The 21,661-nt window shown below is 40.6% G+C and overlaps 1 protein-coding gene across 1 annotated transcript in view; it reads left to right on the forward strand.

The window, feature by feature from the left end:
• Positions 1-3,034: 3,034 nt before the first annotated feature.
• The window catches only part of enpep (glutamyl aminopeptidase), a 53,770-nt gene continuing 35,143 nt past the window's right edge, over positions 3,035-21,661 (forward strand). Inside the window, exons 1-10 of the mRNA XM_076166055.1 lie at positions 3,035-3,869; positions 6,587-6,728; positions 7,084-7,218; positions 7,900-8,020; positions 9,503-9,657; positions 14,065-14,178; positions 17,192-17,326; positions 17,457-17,522; positions 19,310-19,375; positions 19,479-19,639. Of these exons, the coding sequence (XP_076022170.1) occupies positions 3,250-3,869; positions 6,587-6,728; positions 7,084-7,218; positions 7,900-8,020; positions 9,503-9,657; positions 14,065-14,178; positions 17,192-17,326; positions 17,457-17,522; positions 19,310-19,375; positions 19,479-19,639 (1,715 nt within the window). The 5' untranslated portion in view covers positions 3,035-3,249. The remainder of the gene's footprint in view (positions 3,870-6,586; positions 6,729-7,083; positions 7,219-7,899; positions 8,021-9,502; positions 9,658-14,064; positions 14,179-17,191; positions 17,327-17,456; positions 17,523-19,309; positions 19,376-19,478; positions 19,640-21,661) is intronic.

A 21,661-nucleotide genomic window follows, 5' to 3' on the forward strand; every position in this document is an offset into this window, starting at 1 on the left:
TACCACTCTCATGTCCGCTGGTTAAGTTTGGGAAAAGTATTTCAACGAGTGTGGGAGCTGAAAGAAGAGATCAGTGAATTTTTCAAGTCAATGGAGAAATCTGATGAATTTCCTGAGCTAAGCGACAAGAACTGGCTTAGTGACTTTGTGTTTGCTGTGGACATATTTTCACACATGAATGAGCTGAATGTGAAACTGCAGGGAAGAGATCAGTTTGTGCACGACATGTACAACAATGTTAGAGCCTTCAAATCCCAGCTAAATTTATTCTCCCGACAAATTGCAAACAAATCTTTCGCTCATTTCCCCACACTTGCCATGCAGAAAGAGGCGACGTGAAACGCAAAGAAATACAGCAAATCACTTGACGACCTGTACGGAGAATTCTGCCGTAGGTTCTCTGATTTTGAAAATATTGAAAAGTCACTTCAGCTGGTGTCCTGTCCCCTGTCACAAGACCCTGAAACAGCGCCACAGAAGCTGCAATTGGAACTGATCGATCTTGGATATGACTCCGCCCTGAAGGAGAAGTTTAATTCTCTTAAACTGAATGACTTTTATGCTTCACTTAACAAAGCCACGTTTCCAAACCTCCGGAGGACGGCACAGAAGATGCTGACTTTTTTTGGCTCAACCTACGTTTGTGAGCAGACATTTAGCGTCATGAACATCAACAAAGCGTGTCACAGATCCAAGTTAACTGACCAACACCTCGGATCTATCCTGAGAATTGCCACAACAAAAATAACTCCAGACTTTGATGCACTGGCAAAAAAGGGAGATCAACAACACTGTTCTCACTGAAACTGAACGTGAATTTCTCTACTGTGTTTATGAAAATAAAATGTCATTAAAATAATGCATTTGGAAAACAATTTGTACAACGAGCCTTGTATTCATGCTTTGCTGCCTGTTAAAGGCCAAATACTTTCATATAATAGCTTTTACATGTCATTTATATTAGTTCACACAAACACTCCATCCATCCTTGACTGGCTCGGCCCCTCAATTTTAGTCAAAGTCACCCCTGATCTAACTGGTCGGCCACAGTTTGTCAGACTGCAGGGTTGTGTGTCTGACACTGTGGTGTGCAACACTGGGGCCCCTCAGGGTACGGTCCTATCACCATTCCTGTTCACCCTGTACACACCCGACTTCCAATTCTGCCCGGAATCCTGCCACCTGCAGAAATTCTCAGATGACTCTGCAATAGTAGGCTGCATCACCGAGGAGAAGGATGAGGAGTACAGAGGTGTCGTGGTCTCCATGCTACTACTATACTACATGCTGCTGTATATCATTTATACACACGTGTATGCTGCAGTTATATTACCAGATGCACATCTGCACTTGTACCCTTGTCCTCCTCATGTATGTGTACTGTCATTTGTACTGTCATTTGTACTGTCATTTGTACTGTATCTGTACTGTCATGTACTGTTGCCCGATTGTATGTACTTCGTACCCCTTATTGTGTGTACTTATTATGTTGTACTTAGTATCTGCATGCACTCTTGCACGTTTTCTATATTGCACTAGTTTGGTGAGTTCTCGTTCTGGTTTTATTCTGCACTTTACTGTAACTGTTGCACAGTAATTTCCCTCGGGATAATAAACTTTCATCTTATCTTATCTTATCTGATTTGCATCTTACCTATTCAAAGACGTGTTCTTACAAAGACTCTCGTTGACCAGATGAGTATGATGACAGTTTCTAGGTTGGCAGAGATTCAACTGGCACAGATAGAGAGAAAACCAGAATTGTTCCCTATTCCAGATTACATGCAGGACACGGATGCTGACTCAACAGACTCAAGGGAGACCGACGCACAGGCGCCTGTCTGAACACGAGTGGTGAGCTCTGAACTCTTGAGGTCACTGAAGGAAGTGGTTTAAACAATATCCCCCGTGATAGTGCTAGTAACCTCTCCGGGGTGGTTGCTCAGAATGTGTAAAAATGCACATAGAGCTGAAGTTTTGCTGAATGTGCAGACATCACACACTGACATGAATAAGGACATCCATAACACCATATGTGAACTTTGCCTGTATCAGCATTTGGTTTGATATCATAATCTGTTATATATACACGGTAGCCATAAAGTTGGAATTATTTTTTATTCCAACTTTATAGGCAACAGTGTTTATGTTGCATATAAAATATATAAAACAGTATATATATATATATATATATATACTGTTGCCCATAAGGTTGAAATAATGGTTTATTCCAACTCAATGGGCGACCTTGTACTCTGTATCAACATATTAACATGCATTTGTAACTCGTAGTATTTGCATCTGGATTGAAAAATGCAGGACCTACTTTTTCTACTATTTATTTCTTGCAAGTGGTGTGATTGTGGAAGGTTATGTGAATCTCATTTGGAGCCAATTTTCAGTTAAGCAGATAATTCTGGGCTCCCATGCATAGAATGGAGAGTAATTATAGGATATACTGTTTTTGTATTTTGTATGTATTGTTTTTTTTATTTTTGAAGTACGCACAACTACACACCGTAGGCAAATGGTTGACATGATCTGCCAGGCTTACATTTCATTTGTAACCTATTTTATATAAACATACTGTATATTTATGTTTGGAACCAGTATCAGCGCAAAACGTGATCACCCATGATTTAGTTTGAGGAAGGCCTTCGCACCCACCCCTACAATCATTTGGTATTCAAATCTCTATTGCTCTTGGCAGGTCTTGGTGTATGTATTCACTCCACCTTGTGATGCATCTCTCATGTATGAATGAATGAAAGAAGAAGCCTCTCTGCTAAATGTAGAATTGAAACATTATTGAAGTTTCCAGTGATCAGTTAACTAAGGGTTGTTTTGTTTACATATACATACAAAACAGTGTTCAGACTACGCATCATAATTAATGTTGATTTTGGCTCAGAGTCTGCTGATTTACTGGAATATTGTAGATGTTTAACTAGAGGAGGCGTGTCATCTGTCAGTGAGTGTGTAAGATTCCATCTGCTGTTTGTTTGATTCTCCTCCTCTTTGTTCTCTACACCCCTTGGCACCACACGGACAAGGTTTTGATCTCCTCACACAGATAACGGTCCTGAGCAGGAAGCCTCCAGCTCTGATTTCAGGTCAGCTTTAGATCAGTTTACGTAGGGAAAGTTGGTCAGTTTTTAATCATCCAGAGCTGTCGTCAGAGTAGGGCACGTTTGCTCTGAACTGTTTTTCCGCTGCAGTGGCAAAGTCTGAGGACCACAGACTCTCACCATGATTAACAACATGGACTTTGAGAAGCAACAGAAGCGCTACTGCATTGCTGGTAAGCATGTAATCATTATCTGCATGACAGTGGTGGTCTGTTCTTTGGCAGTAGGCCTTGGTGTGGGCCTCAGCACATCAGCCACCATCACAACCACTCCACCCACCCTGGCTCCCACAGAGGAGCCCCTACCTGACAGAGGGCCCTGCAAGCCTTCTAGTAACTCTGGTGGGGATTGGAGGAATTTTAGACTCCCTAATTACATCAAACCAGTTCACTACGATCTGCACCTGGAGCCCAACCTTATTGATGACACCTACACAGGCACTGTGAAAGTTCATTTGAAAGTCGAGAAGCCCACACACTACCTATGGCTCCACATCAGGGAGACATTTGTTAGCTCTCTACCCAGGTTATGGCTAGACAGTGGTGCAGGTCAGAGGGAGATTGCAGTGAAAAGCTGCTTTGAGTACAAACCTCAGCAGTATGTAGTCGTGGAAGCCACAGAAGAGCTGGCGGCCACTGGCCCAGGAGAAGTGCACGTGCTCAGCCTGGACTTCCAGGGAAGCCTCGATGGCTCTGTGGTGGGTTTCTACCGTGTCACATACACTGAGGAGGGAGTCATGAAGTAAGTTCTGTCTAATTGCTTTTATTCTGTTAAAAAGTTTTATTGAAGAAAGCATTTGACATGACAATGATGTAGCCCATACAGTTATGGGACATTTTGGAGATTGTATTCTTTATATTGTATGGTGAAAATATATATGCCAATAATAAATACAATGACGATTGTAGGGTCAATATAAGGTTTAAATTCACAACCAAGGTTTTCGCTCCGGCAGTGGTTTTGTTTCAATGGATAAGGAAAGAAAAATACAAAATAAAGGCACATAAAACAACATAGATATAATCAGTAAGAGGTAGATATTGTTATTTAATTTTAATGAAATGTAATGTAGTGTCACCCAAACTGGGATTTTTTGTATGAGGATTCAGAGTATAGAGTTCCGATGCTTGCACTGCTTTTGTTGCCCCTCTACCACCTACCGATTGGCAGTAAAGTAAGCAGTGAGTGAGCAGGATGGAAGGGGTCGTGGGTCTTTGTCCTGACTCTGACTCTGCAACTGCTCTGGGAGCGGGAGATGACCTCCAGGGAGGGCAGAGAGCAGCCAATGATTTTCTCTGCCGTGGATATCACCTTCTGCAGGGCTTTCCTGTCTGCTGCCTTGCACCTGGCATACCATACAGTTATGCTGTATGAAATGACACTCTCAATGGTAGAGCAATAGAAAGTCACCAGTAGCTTTTCCGCCTTATGTGGAAAAATCTGATGCAACCCCCACTGGGACTTTTTAACCACCAAGTGGGGTCGCATCCACTCTGTGCCTCCTAAAGTCTATGACAATCTCTTTTGTTTGTAGGGTGTTGATTGAGAGATGGTTCCTCGCTGAGTGTAAGGGTGGAGGAGCAGTGGGGGTTGGTTTTAACATTTTGTGGACAGCTACTGAGGAAGTCCTTAATCCAGGCGCACAAAAGGAACCATGTCGAAGGGTTAACTGGATTTACACTGACACATCACATGATGTACTGTGGTCGTCCACTGTGAAATGAAATGAGGATGTTCTAGTCTTTAGAAAAAGGGTGTCTGCTTCATTCTCAATTAATGGGAAATAATTGAATGTCAGTACTCAGAAAAAGAGGTAATTAGAAGTTTCAAGTAATACACAACATGTGAGGTTTAAAGCGTTTATATTTTCGTTCAGTTGTTTTAAAATCGCATGGCAAGAAAATTCATATGGAATGAAACTCACACTGTATGCAATGCAAACCTGATAGATATGGAATGAAATCTAGAATATATGGAATGAAAAGCGATATATGGAATGCTATATTGATATATTTTGAATGAAAGCTCCCTGACAGAATCGGTCTCCTCGTCTGATGAGCCTGTGTCTAACTGCTCTTTAGTTTCCACATGTGATAGTTTAGAGTTGGTACAGTGGGAATAGAATGTGGTTGTCAACCATCACTTCACATATTAAGATACAGTACATTTTGGCAGGCGTGAAAATAGTCAAAAAAATCCCTGTTGTTGAAGTTGTGATTTCCAGGATAAAATGGACACATGATCAGATGTCACCAAGTCCAGGTAGTGCTTGGGGTGGCTTTGTTTGTGTTTAATAATGGAACTCTGAAATCAATGTACTCCATCATGTTAAACCCAGAGTTATGTACATATGTATTAAATTGAATCGCATGCATTTCAAAATACATAGCAATAAACAAATCACAATTTCTCAGATAGTTGGGTAATTGTGATTATTTGTGAACATTGTAGGTGAAGTGATTGATTATTGTGACCCACATTACCAACATTCTGTCCCCCCTGTACCATTTCTAAACTATCAAACAAAAGACAGTCTTGACAAAATCAACTGCATAAATGATGATGATAATCATGAATAATAAATATTGACACATGATTTCTCCAGAGTTTTAGGTGCATATGGTAGTTGAAGCTGAAATTGGTGCTCTCTAAAGTACAGTTTATTGTTTTGTCTTTCTTTAAAACAAACCCTCTATCATATTATCCTGTATTTCTGTATTCATCCACCCCCGTTTTCAAGTCACACTAGAGGAGCAATCTACAACTCATTTTTCAGTAGCTGTCTTTCTTTTGGAATGAATCCTGCTTTGAGTTTTTTCTCTTGCTTTGGTACTGTTCTAGTGTTAGTGACATGGAGAAAAAGGAAAGACAAATACCGATCTAAAGTTTAAAAAATAGAGAGTGAAGAACAGTTAGACCCACAATCACCAGAAGAATCAGATTCTTCAGGGGGAGCTTCCATTCAAAATATATCAGTTTAATTCCATATATATATATGTATCACTGTTTAATTCCATATCTATTTCCATTTCAGAAATTAGCTTTTTAATCCTTATATACTGTACATGATGATATGACCATGAATGAACCAGGAAGGAAATGCGCTTACGATTTCTTGTGACCTGAAGTCACAAGACTTCAGGTCACTTTGGATAAAAGCGTCTGCTAAATGACCGTAATGTAATGTAATGTAATCCATGACCTTGAATAGAAATCATGGTACCTAGCACATTATGACTTTTAGAGGACAATACACACAGAGTTAAAGATAAGATGAGATAAGATAAAAAGGCTTGTAACATGACTTTGACCTTTCAAGTTAGGGCTTGAGTACCAAGACTTCAAACTTACATGTCATTTGCAAAACAATGAGCTGACTCTGGTAAAAATTAGAAGGTGGATGCCAAACCTCTTGTCTTTCACATTCTACAACACTGTATCCTTTATTCAATTACCAGAAAGATTGCTGCAACTGATCATGAGCCTACAGATGCCCGAAAGTCGTTTCCTTGCTTTGATGAACCCAACAAGAAGGCCACCTACAGCATCTCTATTACTCATGATGCTGCTTATAGTGCTCTATCCAACATGCCACTGCAGGTATGACTCAAAGCTGAGGTAAACATTAAACACAACATTCAATCCACTAAAGCAGGGGTGCCCAATACGTCCATACGAAGGTAATGTGGGTAGATCGCATGGCATTGAAAAAAAACGGCCACTTGACCTTCCATCACTCGGGGGTCGGAAGAGGAGCGATACGAATAATTACTGCCGCAGTAATGAATGAGGCGATACCTCGTCTCGCTGCAGGAGAATGAGCGTCCAGAACTGTCAAGTGTGATTTGAGCCTTAATGGCAGTGCTGTGAACATTACAGGCATGCACTCAATCTTGTTTTGGGGCACAAGTTATTACATATTAACCCTGTAAGGCCTTTTCATCTACCACTTCAGGATTCCCCTCAACAACTGCCAGGCAATAAAATGAAGACCTTCTTCCAGAAGTCTGTTCCAATGAGTACCTATTTGGTATGTTTTGCTGTGCACCAGTTTGGCCATGTGGAAAGACTGTCGGCCCGAGGAATTCCTGTGAGTTAGCCACTATTATGTTTGAAGCATCCTCCAATCAGTTCTCAACACGTACAAATTTATTGTAAAAAAACATTTTTTGTGATGTGGTATGGATGCTTTATAATCCATTTTTTAATTATGAAAATAACATTTCAATTTTACTTTGCTGCAGTGCTGTGTGCTAGCACCCATAGATTATATCTACATTTGAGTTTTCTGAGCTTGTATTGCATTTGTTTTTCATGTGAATTTGTTTTTCATGTGCCACCTTATTTTTGAGAGAGGACAATTTTCATCTTTTGAAAAAACATTTTGATAAACCAGGCAATTTTCTGATTGTTTGGAGGAAATAATGTGGTTCAGAAGAAATTTACCAGGGAAGAATGTTGGCATTACCAAAACTAACTAAGAATTTGAGGAAGGCTATTTAACAAAACTTTTTATGCTGAATTATTATTTTCTAATTTTATACAAATCCCACTTCCAAAAAACTTTGAATATTGTGTAAAATGCACATACAAAAAGAAAGCAATGAATTAAAAAAAAAAATTAAGCTTATACTTGATATATAAGTACAAAAAAAAAAGTTGAAAAAATGAAAGATTATCCCCAGTTTTCCCCGGTTTTCCAAAGAAAGTGTATCATGCAAAGTCTTTGCTTGTAAACTTACTGACTTAAACTGTTTTCTGTTCTTTCCAGTTGAGAATCTACGCACAGCCAAGTCAACTAAAAACTGCAGAATATGCAGCCAACACCACAAAGGTCATCTTTGATTACTTTGAGGATTATTTCAACATGTCATACTCCATCTCAAAGCTAGGTAATTTCACAAACTTTAAAAACTTGATGGGTGATCATCCCCTCTGATCATTCCGCATCATGATCTTATTCAGAAAATCACAATGTTGTTACAGGTGGACATACATATATTTATATTCAGATGTTGCACCTCCGAGGGACAGCAGTCCTTCACATATTAATTATCAATTAGTTAATTCCCCATATTTTGTTGAAATAGTTCAAAGCAAAATCCATGTTACATTCATACATGCAGTACTGAAACCACACACACACCTATAAACGCACCTTTCACACACAATTGAGAAACCTCCTGCATACACACGGATGAAATTGCACATAAAATGCTGGTAAAGTGCACACACACACACACACACACATACGAGTGAACTTAAGATAAGATAAGATAAGATGAAATTTTATTATCCCGAGGGAAATTACTGTGCCACAGTTACAGTACAGCATGAAAAAACAAGACCCAGAAATCAGAAATCAGAAATCACCCAACTAGTGCAATAATGAAAAAGTGCAAGAATGCAAGTAGATAATAAGTACAAGATAAGTACAAACAATAAGGGGGGTACGAAGTACATACAATGGGGGGAACAGTACATGACAATAAAATAAGTACATAAGGAAGTGCAAGTGCAATGTGCATCTGACTGAGGTATGAGTAATGACAATCTACAACTACAGCATACACATGTGTATATGTGACATACAACGTTTAGTGCAATATACTATAAGTGACAGTGAAGCAGGTTGGGAGGGGGGGGGGGATCGGGCTCAGATCCCTATGTCCCCACCGTCCCACCTTGACCCGAGGTAGCTTGTTTCAATGCGAGGTGATTGTAGTCTGTGAGTGAGGTAACACCCTTCCACGTGTGCGCTCGTACTTGTGTATGTAATTTGTCACCCAAGAGGCGGGGTTTGGGGGCCGCTGAAGGGCACTTCACTCCTCTGCTCTTTGTAATTCACATGACGAGTTTTACCATAAATAACCTCATATATGTATTACGTGTTGTGTTCCTAACAGCTGTACATGTATGTCCACTGCTTCGGTGACTATAGTCACTCGTTTAAATTTCTCCACAGTATATAGGAGTGTTTGTTATCAGCATTGTGCAGTTCAGTCTGTAGCAATAATATAACATATGACATAAATATATTTAATTATATTTTGTATTATTGTATTATTTTGTATATATATTTATATTATATTGTATTTTGACTCCAAGCTGCTCCTATGTCTGACTGTGTCCAGCTTGACACATTTTCTCATAGAATGAATAGACCAGACACAATCGGTTCTTATCAATTTTTTCAAGAGGGATGTGTTGAAAAGATGTAGTGTTTATGCAGTTCTAGACCTCACATAAGATATGGCAAGAAAGCTGAGACAAAGTCAGCCTCTATCGCTCTAAAGTGATAACATTCCAAATGCAATATAGTATTACATGATAAGCGGTAACTCCAGCGGACTTCTTATTTTGTTGTGATCCAGATAAGATAGCCATTCCTGACTTTGGTACTGGTGCCATGGAGAACTGGGGCCTCATCACATACAGGGAGACAAACCTGTTGTATGATGAAAGCCAGTCATCTTCCTACAACAAGCAACGTGTGGCCAGTGTCATTGCCCATGAGTTGGTCCACCAGGTACTGCACCATCATTTAACACCTGTTTACCGACTATGTCTGGTAGAGATGAGTCCAATCTGTTGACTAGATAAGCCTTTTCAGGCATATAGCAGAATTCAATTATAAAAATCTCTTTATTTGTCAAAAATCAAAAATTAAACTTATAGTTTAAGTATTTCCTAATAGTTAAATCTGACCCCTAGCCAGAAAAATGTGAGAAAACATCCAAACCAAAATATTCCTCCCAACCCTACAGATCAGAAGGCTGTAGACCAGGGGTGTCCAAACATTTTTCACCGAGGGCCACATACTGAAAAATATATGAAGGACTGGGCCACTCGCTAGAGGCGGAGTATATTGCCTCACCTCAAGTGTAATAAAGTTAGCAAAATCAATCAAATGTAGATAAATTATGCCTGAGAATTGAATGTGCTTAAAGAGTCCTGTGCTCCTGAAAATTCCTCAGAGGCAATTATTATGTGATTTTCATAAATTGTCAAAAATAAAAAAGAAATAACTTTTCCATACTTTATTTCCTGTATCTATGATCATGATAAAGATCATGATGTTGAACCTTCGCAGATAATGATAAACCTCTTTTGTATCTCATGAACAATACTGGCTGACAATCGGTAACATGGACAGATACACATGTTATGAATGGACAGCATAATGCAAGAAGCAACTTAATCCAACTCATTAACTAACATGACATGGAGGTTAAACATCAGCCCATCAGTGAGTACGCCGCCACATTCGACCTCATTTGGTTGGAAGAATCCATGGTTAGATAATGTCAGTGAAAAACAACAACAATAAAAATATTCCATTTTGTGTACTGAAAGGATTATCCTAACATATACAGTTCAGAGCTAAAATATGACTATAAAATTGTCTGAAACAATCCAGAAATTAGTGCTGTAAAACCCCTCACCACTCTCTAAAACACTATTTACAACAAACAACCCAGTTATTAATGACTGATGAGACATTTTGGGATTCAAAATATATTTGGGGTTGAAAATTTAGTAAAGAGACTAATGTAAAATATATGAAAAGTCTAATTAAATCTAAAATGCTGCAAAGGGAGATCGTATAGAGTAGAGGTATGGTGATGCTGCTGTTTCTAGAACTGCATCCAGATTTTTGCTATTGTTTCAGTAGAGTAACTTTCACACTGACAGAAACAACTGTAAACTGTAGCTCCCTTTTCACCTTCAGTGACATAATGCCTTTATCTGTATTACACATCTGAAAGATGATGATTGACCATGGAATGATTCCAAAGATCAAGGTTTAGTGTGGAAATTGTTTAGAATTTGTTGTTATGTTTCATGACTGAACATTCATTTACAACATATCAGTTGTTTCATCATGACAGCAAACAAGATTTCAGTAAAATTTGGCAGGATAAATACAAACTGCCAGCACAGTTGCTGAACTCATTACAGTGCTCATCATTGACTCCCCTTTTTTTTTTTTTTTAAAGTAGCTCCAATTCTGTTAAGGCTATGAAAAAAGTAATTAGTTAGTTGCTTCAGGACTTGTAGCTAACTAAACCCCAAGACTGCTGACTTCAGTGCTGATTTCACTGTAACTCACGGTAACGGTACACGGTAGGGTATCAGAACTTATCTTGGCAGGTGTACCACTGGAACATTAATGGCTCAGTTACTATCGTTCCAAGATGAAAATGTGTCTGATTCGTTGTTGCAGAATGTTCCTGTACTCCAGAAACTGACTTTACACTGACAGAAACGACTGCAAATGATGGAAGAGACGGACAAGTTGTATTTGGGTAGCTCTCTTTTCCCTTTGCAGTGACATGATGCCTTTATCTTTATTACACACCTGAAAGGTGTTGATTGACCATCATATAGTTCCAGAGCTCAAGGTTTATTGTTGATATCTTTACAAGCAGTTCAATTATGAAGGCAAATAAGAGTTCAGTAAATTTCTGTCCAAACACAAGATGTTCTATTATATTCTTTCACACACACACATTTTAAATCTTAGTCACAGGATCATATTCTGAAGAAGTTGTGCTGCAAAAATGAGAGTTTCTACAGCAGGGGTCGCCAACACGTCGCTCGCCAGCTACCATTTGTGAATTTCTATCTAATCAAATTCACAAACATTCCGGCCCCTTTTGTCACAAAACGATCATGAACCACTCAGCTGTCAGTCCAACACATCACGCTGCTGTCAAGTTTGGTAACGTGACACTGTAACATTCGACTAGCAAGCGCACGCTGGATTTGACGATGACAAGTTTCAAGATTCAAGTTTCAAGTTTCAAGTTTCAAGTTTATTTGTCATCTGCACAGTAAAACACAGGTCATACTAAACATTGAAATTCTTTATGACGTGGCAACAACAGCAGCATATTGAAATTGAATTTAGTGCAATAAAAAGATTGAGCAACATAAAGGCAGAATGCAGAATGAAGCCGTCACGTCGAGCAGGGTCCACAAAAAACCTTCACAGACATGATAACATGTGCATCCAACAGTTCAGTTGGAAGAAAAAAGAAGCTCCAGCCAGGCTCTCGATCCAGTGTATGTTCTTCCAAACAGGAAAACACTGAAAAAAAACATTCCAAAACTGTACGACAGAGAACATGCTTCACTGCAAGAACATTTCAAAACTATTTTAATTCCTAATGGAAACAGTACCACACTCTCTGTCATCTCACTAACATCAGAACAGACTGAATGCATGTGAAGTACAGATGATATTGGAACTACAGGGAATTCCCTGAATTACAGAGAATGTTATTCAGCTGGTTTGGGTGGAGAATCAGCCATGTGGATAAATGTTTCTAATAATGTAAAACATGAGTAGCTCTCGGACACTTTTATTTTGTCAAAGTAGCTCTCAGAGACAAAAAGGTTGGAGACCACTGTTCTACAGTATATTTATGACCTCAAGCCTCAACAACAACACTTGTAACAACTGATTGGAAGAATGCTGAATATTGTCACCTTCTTAAACTAATGGCCTGAGTCATATTTTGACTTAAATGTTTTTGTTGCCTAAATCATCTCTTCATGATGCTGACCACCTCTGGTAAAATTGCCTACATCCTTATTCAAATGTGACATAGGCCATTAGTTTAAGGTGGTGATGATATGTGATCTAGACAATGACATTTGCATTTACAGTATGCATTAAAGACAATTATGTATTGTATTGTCTGGATGCTGACTGGGTGAGGTTTTTTTTTTAACTTGTTTTCAAAATCACCTGAATATATCCTACCTGCACACATTGAATTTACACCTGGAAAGCTGTTAATCAGAATCTGACCGGCAAGTTAAATCCGAATGACCAACACAGGTATCGACAGGTAGAAAATTGTTTTTTATGTCTCTAATATGACATTTTTCTTCACACTCAGATAATTCAATGCTATGTATTTCACAACAATTGTATTCAGATTTTAAAAAAGAGTCAATTTGTAAACATCGTGGACATTCATTTCCATGTCTAAAAATTTGTGAGGTTGTAACATAACATGGCTAATATTGTTACACATTATTGGATTCATGGAATCATGTCAAATCATTCTTCCTCAACATCAACATCAAGTTGGAGAAATTTTGTAGCATTGTGAGGGAAGTGCTCATACAGACTACATTTCCCAGAGGGCTGAGCAAGATATGACTGTGGGATATGTTCAAGTGAGTAGCAGTGCTGCTAGTAGTATTGACTGAGTTTTGAAGTTAACATTTATAGCTCATTCTTAAACTCCCCCTTGAATACTCATGGAAAAAATATTGCAGGAAATGCCACATTGTTTTGAAAATAGCTGTCCTTCTGTAAAGCCTCTGAAAAAAGTAATTAGTTTGTTAAACACTTTGCTTGTAAGTAACTAAACCTCAACACAGCTGATTTCACTGTATCAATTACAGTCACTCCAGGAAGGTGTACCACTGGTGGTAGTTGACATGCTCCCTGATGGTTCAAGTCAAGTCAATTTTATTTGTCTAGCCCAATATCGCTATAAGATGGTATGGGTTGGGGGTGGCAGAGGGAGCCGCAGAGTCCTGACAGCTCAGAAGCCATGGAGCGGAAAATCAGCTGACCCATGGACACCACACAAGGGTGTGGGGCCCATGGGCCAGAGAGGTGATCATTACAGACATGGAATGTAAAATGAGCAGATTAAGGAAGGGTGGAGAGAGAAAATCACATAATGTGCCCCATCCTACACTCACAGTACCACTGACCAAGAGTCACTGGATATCTTTGGAATTTTCAGCAGTTACAAGAATTATTACTAACTCTTCATTATTTTTTTTCAAAAATCTATACAAATGTTCAAAATATCAAATGAATGTGTCATTTTTATATTCAGTATAGCAACCTTTACAAGATGTAACATTGTTTTGACACTACCGTGTAATGTTTAATATTTTTTAGTGGTTTGGGAACATTGTGACTATGGATTGGTGGGATGATCTCTGGCTGAACGAGGGTTTTGCCAGTTTCTTTGAGTATGTCGGTGTGGAGGAAGCTGAACCAACCTGGAGAATGGTGAGTTTTTCGAATTACTGCATGACATAGCAGCTGGACATGCAACTGGACATGCTGTTTAGACCAGGGGTGGGGAACCTATTTCCTATCGTGGGCCATTTTGATGTCACCATCACCCCACAGGGGCCGTACTAGGCCGTACTGGTTTAGATGATCAGAATCAGAATCAGAATAGCTTTTAATGCCAATGAAGTTATCACTCAAAACTATTTTTTTGTGGTTATTGGTGCAATATAAAACATATGAGACATAAGACAACAAGACAACAACTATGCAAAGAAATTGAAATAGATAAATTAGAAAACACACAAAATTTAATAAATTAACTAAATTGAATAAGATTAAACATACAAGTTGCTAGGGAAATTATGTGGTCAGTGGCAGACCTGGGCCTTGTTGATGTGGGCCACTGCAGAGGGGAAGAAACTGGATTTGTGGCGTGAGGTTTTGGTCCTGATGGACCTCAGCCTCCTGCCAGAGGGGAGGGGTTGCAAACAGTTTGTGTCCAGGGTGAGAGGGGTCAGCCACAATCTTGCCTGCCCGCCTCAGGGTCCGGGAAGTGTGCAGGTCCTGGAGGGACAGCAGATTGCAGCCGATCACCTTCTCTGCACAGCGTATACGGATGACACACGAACCAGACGGTGATGGAGGACGTGAGGATGGACTCAATGATGGCAGAGTAGAAGTGCACCATCATTGTCTTTGGCAGGCTGAACTTCTTCAGCTGCCGCAGGAAGACTATCCTCTGCTGGGCCTTTTTGGTTAGGGAGCTGATGTTGAGCTCCCACTTGAGGCTCCCACTTGAGGTCCTGGGAGATGATGGATCCCAAGAATCGAAAAGACTCCATGGTGTCAACTGGGAGTCACACAAAGTGATGGGGCTGCGTTCAGTCGGAAATCCACGACCATCTCCTTTGTTTTTAAAGCATTAAGCTCCAGCTTGTTCTGCCTGCACCAATTCACCAGACGGTCAATTTCCCGTCTGTAGGCGGCCTAGTCCTCATCAGAGATTAGTCCAATTAGGGTGGTGTCGTCCGCGAACTTCAGGAGCCGGGCCGGCTGAAGACTGGAGGTGCAGTCATTGGTGTACAAGAAGAAGAGCAGAGGGGAAAGAACTCAGCCCTGAGGGGAACCGGTGCTGATCTTGGCTCCTGGCGTAGGTTCCTGCGGAGTCCAGGTGCTGGAGGGTGAAGTGGATGGCCATGTTGACAACGTCGTCTGCAGACCTGTTGGATCTGTAGGCAAACCGCAGGAGGGGATCGCCGAGGGATTTCAGGTGGGGCAGCAACAGAGGACTTCATGACTACAGAGGTCAGAGCGACGGGTCTGCAGTTGTTAAGTCCTGTGGTCCTTGGCTTCTTAGGGATGGGGATGATGGTTGATGCTTTGAAGCAGGCTGGTAAGTAGCATGTCTCCAGTGAGGTGTTAAGGATGTCGGTGAACACCAGAGACAGGATGGAGGGGGAGACAGAGTCCGGACGGGCAGCTTTGCAGGGATTCTGTCTCCTGAACAGCCTGTTAACGTCCCTCCCTAGAAGTGAAAGGGTCGTTGATGAGGTGGGGGTGAGGGGGCCTCTGTGAGGGCCATATGTGAGGAGGTGGAGGGGAAGGTGGGAGGGAGGGGGGGCCTGGTGATGGCTGTAGGTGTCATGTGGGATGGTGTCAGGGCTGGCAGCTTGACCATCAAAGCGACAGTAAAACTCATTCAACCTGTTTGCAGGGCACAGATCATTTAAAAACTGAGCAGGTTTAGGCTTGTAGTTTGTGATTCCTCTGAGACCCTTCCACACAGCTGCAGTGTCATAAGCAGCAAACTGCTGCTTCAGTTTCTTATTACATTACATTACAATCATTTGGCAGACTCTTTTATCCAAAGCATTACATTGCATTACACTACCACCCTTCGCAGAGGGGGGAGCAATTGAGGGGTCAGTACAGTCAAAGCACGCCTGAAGATACTCCAGAGCCTCACTGGTCCACTTCTTAGATGTCCTCACAACAGGTTTACTACTCTGGTCGGACATTTTAGAATTGTCTATATTTGGGGAGTTCATAGCTGAGATTTCCTTTGTAAAAGTCGCCGAGGACAATAACTAAGGAGTTCGGGTTGGTCCGTTCCACACACAGTATCTGCTGAGCTGTGCCTCCTGTGCATTGGCGTGCGGTGGAATGTAACACCGACCACAATGAATGACGCGAACTAACAGGGGGAATAAAAGGGTTTGCAGTTAAAGATGAACGTTTCTAGAGTAGGAGAGGAGTGCTGTAGGATCACTGCCACATCGTTGACACTGATCACATCGTTGATCACTACTCATTCAAGAACCTTCATCCTAGATCGGTCAGTCGGGGACAGTTACATTTATTCTTTGAGAGTCTTTCACGCCTTTGACCAGTACATATGGGTGTGATATTGAACTTGTTATGAATTCTACATTACAACATATATACTGTATAACATGACATAAATAATTAAATCATGTTTGTCACTGTGGCATTTATATGTGACAAGGTCTTCATGTGAAGAAGATCTGTATTCTCACCTAACTTCTCCAGCCTCCATTAAAGGTCATGTCTAGATGAGGAAAAGCAGTTACCAGTCCTTCCAACCACCGGGAACAGCGGGTTTGCCGCAGCGGGTGTGCCGCAGCGAGTGCGCTGGGGGGCCAGAGGTTTTCCAGCTGTTCCCTTTTAAATGGTTTCCCATTTGTAAGGAACATGCATTTGTGGGATGAGCAGTACAGCTGAGTATGTAGGTAGCGCTCATGAAAAATTTGCCAAATCTTCTCTGCCAATGCCAAACAGCTTATTCTGCTGTTGCTATTGACTCTTGTTTGGTGCTGTTTGGTGGATTGGATGACTGAAGTCTTTCAGTAACAAGGAAGAAACAAGACATATTGGCAATTTTACAATATGAGAGTTGTGCATGAAAATGTGTGAGTATTGGGAGTTCTGAATGGTAACTTGCGCACCCCACCTTTTTTTACTTGTATTCTCCTCCTCTTTCATGCAGCGAGACATAATGATCATCAGTGATGTGCTTCCTGTAATGGAGGATGATGCTCTCCTGTCTTCTCACCCAATCATTGTGGACGTGTCAACCCCTGCAGAGATCACCTCTGTCTTTGATTCCATCTCATACAGCAAGGTGATCACAGTGACAGGCCCCTATATGGGGTCATAAACGGCCTCTCATGTGTAAAATGACATGTCTATCGCTGTATCAAGAAAACTAATATCAACTAATATTGATAAAAAATATTTTGAACTTTTTGCAGGGGGCTTCTATTCTCAGGATGCTGGAGAACTGGATGGGGAGAGATGTATTCAGAGATGGCTGTCGAGTAAGTCAGAAAACATCTACAACATAGAAAATCTATCTATCTATGAATAGTTTCGTTCTGAACAAGAGTGATACGTGCAAAGCCACGTTGTCCTGGTGCTGTTAGCTTGGTCAACGTGTGTACAACATTGCTATATACAGACGGGGGAGAGAAGCAGAGACGGGGAGAACGAGGAGAACTAAAGCCATAAAGCAAAACAGGCTGTGTGATGTTCAGGTTGATTAAGAAAATGGGATGACAAACAAAGCGACAGCAGATAGCCACACCATGCAAAGGTTATGTTGACAATAATGTAATCACAGTTACAATCCTGTAGGTACAGATTTTACATGTCGACATCATTCAACAGTGCAGCCTCAGACCGCATGGGCTGTGGTGGGAGAAAAGAGAAAACAAAATTAAAAAAGGGGGAGACACAGGGAGAAACAAAAAAGAAAAACGTTAAGGGAAGAAATCCCACCCAAAGACCTGTCCCACCACAGCAGTCATACAACCCCACATCCACACACCCCCACCCTGGCCCATCTGCCATAGATAAACTATTTAGCGTTCAAGTCTGGTCTGGCATAGCCTGTAGATCTGCGAAGTAGGAAAGAAGTGGTTGCAATCTGTGTTGGAGCTTATCCGGATGTCCCCACAGTGTATTTTACTTTCTTGAGTTTAAGAAAAAAACATTGTGTCCTTCAGCGATTGTGAAATAGAGGGAGGAGAGAGGGATTTACACTGGAAAAGCAGGTGCCGTCTAACAAACAGAGATGTGAAATTGATCATTTCTTTTTGCACAGTGTTTAGATGACATAATTGGAGTTCCCAAGATGGTTATATGAAGAGAACGTTGAAGCTGCGTTCCCAATATGGTGGACATTATGTTAAAATAACCAGACCAGTAATTGTGTTACCTAGCGCAGAAGAAGAAGCATATGGCTTAGATTGAAGTGTGGGTTTGAACATCTATCACATTTTCCCTCTACCTCTGTGTACATTTCAGTCTTGTCTTGATTTGGAGAAGTGGACCCTGTGTATAACCTCAAACTGGATGAGTGCAACTACTCACTATGCGTTGGGCGACAACTCACGATATCATGCTATATATTATATATATACCTGTAGAAATGAAGACCCTGTCCTGCTATTTGTATTAATATCATTCGTCATATTTACATTAGCACGATCGTTACTAATTACTATTGTTTTTGCTGTGCCTCTCTGTGTGTCTGTCTCTCGCCTTTCGCTGTCTTTCTCCCTCTTTCTCTTTCCCTCTAAACCCAACCGGTCAAGGCATATGGCCGCCCACTTTGAGCGCGGGTCTGCCTGAGGTTTTTTACCGTTAGATTAGTTACCTTTGCGCTGTATAAATAAAGTTGAATCAAATTATATTGAGTATTTTGAAAATTAAGATTTGTTGAAATAGAGGGTTGAAATTACGTTTGTTTCCCAATTAATGGAAAAAATATATAGGAGCTGGTAAAGACACATATACTCCCTACCCTTACGCGTGTGGGCCCCTTAATCAGCTGTTTTGATCAACTCTGAAGGTATTTTAAACCCAATATAGGCAGTAGCATAGGCAATTAAATTGCTTCCTGTATCTCATACACGAGGAGTGTGCGTCTCTCTCTCTCTCCCTCCCTCTGTCTCTCTCTCTCTCTCTCTCTCTCTCTGGGGCCAATAATACTTTCTCCTTCATCTTCAAATGTTTTGTCTTTGTTGCGAGTGATTTTGTTTTTACACCTTATGAATGATAATCATACATTTTGTGATCTGTAAAGATTTTTATCTCTCACCAGCAATACCTCAAAGGCTACCACTTTCAGAATGCCAAAACAGCCAATTTCTGGGCATCTCTGGCTGAGGTTTGTTTAAATTTGATGTTGCCATCAATTTCTGAAGAAATAACTTAAAATTGATTTTGCATATTTTCATTGGAACCACACTTATATGACCAACTCTGCCTAGGTGAGTGGGTTGCCAATTGCACAGGTAATGGACACATGGACCAAACAGATGGGCTATCCTGTGCTGGACTTGACTTTTGCAGATATGAATGCCACGCTGTTCCAGAAGCGTTTTCTCCTGGATCCCAGAGCTGATGCCAGCCAGCCTCCTTCACCTCTGAGGTTAGAGATATAAGATAAGATAAGAAATTACTGTGCAACAGTTACAGTACAGTGCAGAATGAAACTAGAACGAGAAAACACCAAAACTAGTGCAATATAGAGAAACGTGCAAGAGTGCATGCAGATAATAAGTACACACAATAAGGGGTACGAAGTACATCGGGGACCAGTACATGACAGTACAAATACATAAGGATGACATGGGTACAAAGTGCAAATGTGCATCTGGCTATATAACTGCAGCATACATTACATTACATTACGGTCATTTAGCAGATGCTTTTATCCAAAGCGACTTCCAATAAGTGCGTTCAACATAGGTAGATTAAAGAACTTCAGATATATACACGTGTGTATATATGATATGATATACAGCAGCGTGTTGTGCGACATACTATTAAGTGACAGTGAGGGGGGGCTCAGATCCCTATGACCCAACTGTCCCTGCCTGACCCGAGGTAGATTTATTGTAAAGTCCGATGGCCACAGGGAGGAAGGATTTCCTGTGGCATTCAGTAGTACACCTGGGACACCTGTTACTGATGGTGCTCTTGTATGAGGCCAGCACCTGGTGGAGAGGGTGAGAGTCGTTGTTCATGATGCTACATAGCTTGCGCAGCATCCTCCTCTCCGACACACGCTCAAATCAAGTTCAACCCCCAGGACGGAGCCAGCCTTGCTGATGATCTTATTGATCCTGTTGGCGTCTGATGACCTCGCCCTACTGCCCCAACACACAACAGCAAAGAAGATAACCACTTCTTCTTCTAGATAGCCTAACTATACAGTAGTGGCTGAGAGTAGCTGTGGCTGCTGATCATTCTTCAGGGCCCTTGTCTTAAACTCATTCAAAACATATAGATTGGTTAGAAACAAACTTAAGAAATATATGCAATAATATGGCCTTTATTCCTCTGATATTTAATTCTAAATATTAATAGTCCTTTTCATTTTTTTAGTTTATAGCGTTGTATGTTTTCTTACTGTTGAAACTTGAATTATGCTTTGATAAAGGCATACTCGCTTTTTTCAAGCCCAGACATATGTTTACATATAAGTGTCACACTTTCTTACCTGATGACTGCACAGGTGCCTGCCTTCATTTTGAATTATTTTAATTCCTCTCTGCCTTTAAAAAAATGGAGATCCAACTCTTTCATGAAAACCTTCATACCAAACCTTTTTAAAAAACAAACTAACAAACAATATCTTGATCTGCCTCCAGGCACTGCCACTTGGTACCTATGTCCTGTTGTTCTCTTGACTAGATAGTTGCTTGTTATACTCAAATCTGTACACCGCTTTGGATAAATCTGCCAAATGACTGATGTTTCATTTTTATAGTCCATGAGGTCCTGCTACTTGTGCAAAATGGACATAAGCATAACCACCTTCCCGGGAGGAAATGGTTCACGATGTGACAAAGATCCAATGTGCCCTCAGTTACACCATGCCACTTAATGTAGCGTAGAGTGATAGTATATGAGAAAACGGTTATATGCTACATGCAATGGCACAGTGTCAACGTAAGCAGAAACATGTTGCTGTGTTATTTATGAACACAACAATTTATGAATAGGTGGCAAACCTAAAGTGTAATTTGCGCTATACGTACGTTTTGCTAGGTGTATCTAGGAACAAGTTAGGCGTGTGTGGTATTGTGTAGTGGGGATGTTAAATTAGATTAGATTCAACTTTTTTGTCATTGCATGTCACAGGTACAAGCAACAAAATGCAGATAGCCTCTAACCAGAACTGTAAAAATGATAATTTAATACTATATTACAATAAAGTATGTGACAGATAGGGGTATTTACAGTAAGACCAGTATATACAATAGTGCAAAGGCAATACAGTAGTGCAAGGATCTATGAAATCAGAATTTTTACAGTAGTGAAAGGATCTATAAAATGCAAATTTTACGGTATATACAGAAGGAGGTTTTTACAGTATGTACAGTAAAACAAAGTAAACGTGAACGTGCAGTCAGTGGCGATCACATAGATCCAGTCTGGGAGGGGT

This window comes from Genypterus blacodes, unplaced genomic scaffold (genome assembly GCF_046128005.1).
Source record: "Genypterus blacodes isolate CSIRO-AG114 ecotype Tasmania unplaced genomic scaffold, CSIRO-AGI_Gbla_v1 ptg000154l_1, whole genome shotgun sequence".
Lineage (NCBI taxonomy): Eukaryota > Metazoa > Chordata > Actinopteri > Ophidiiformes > Ophidiidae > Genypterus > Genypterus blacodes.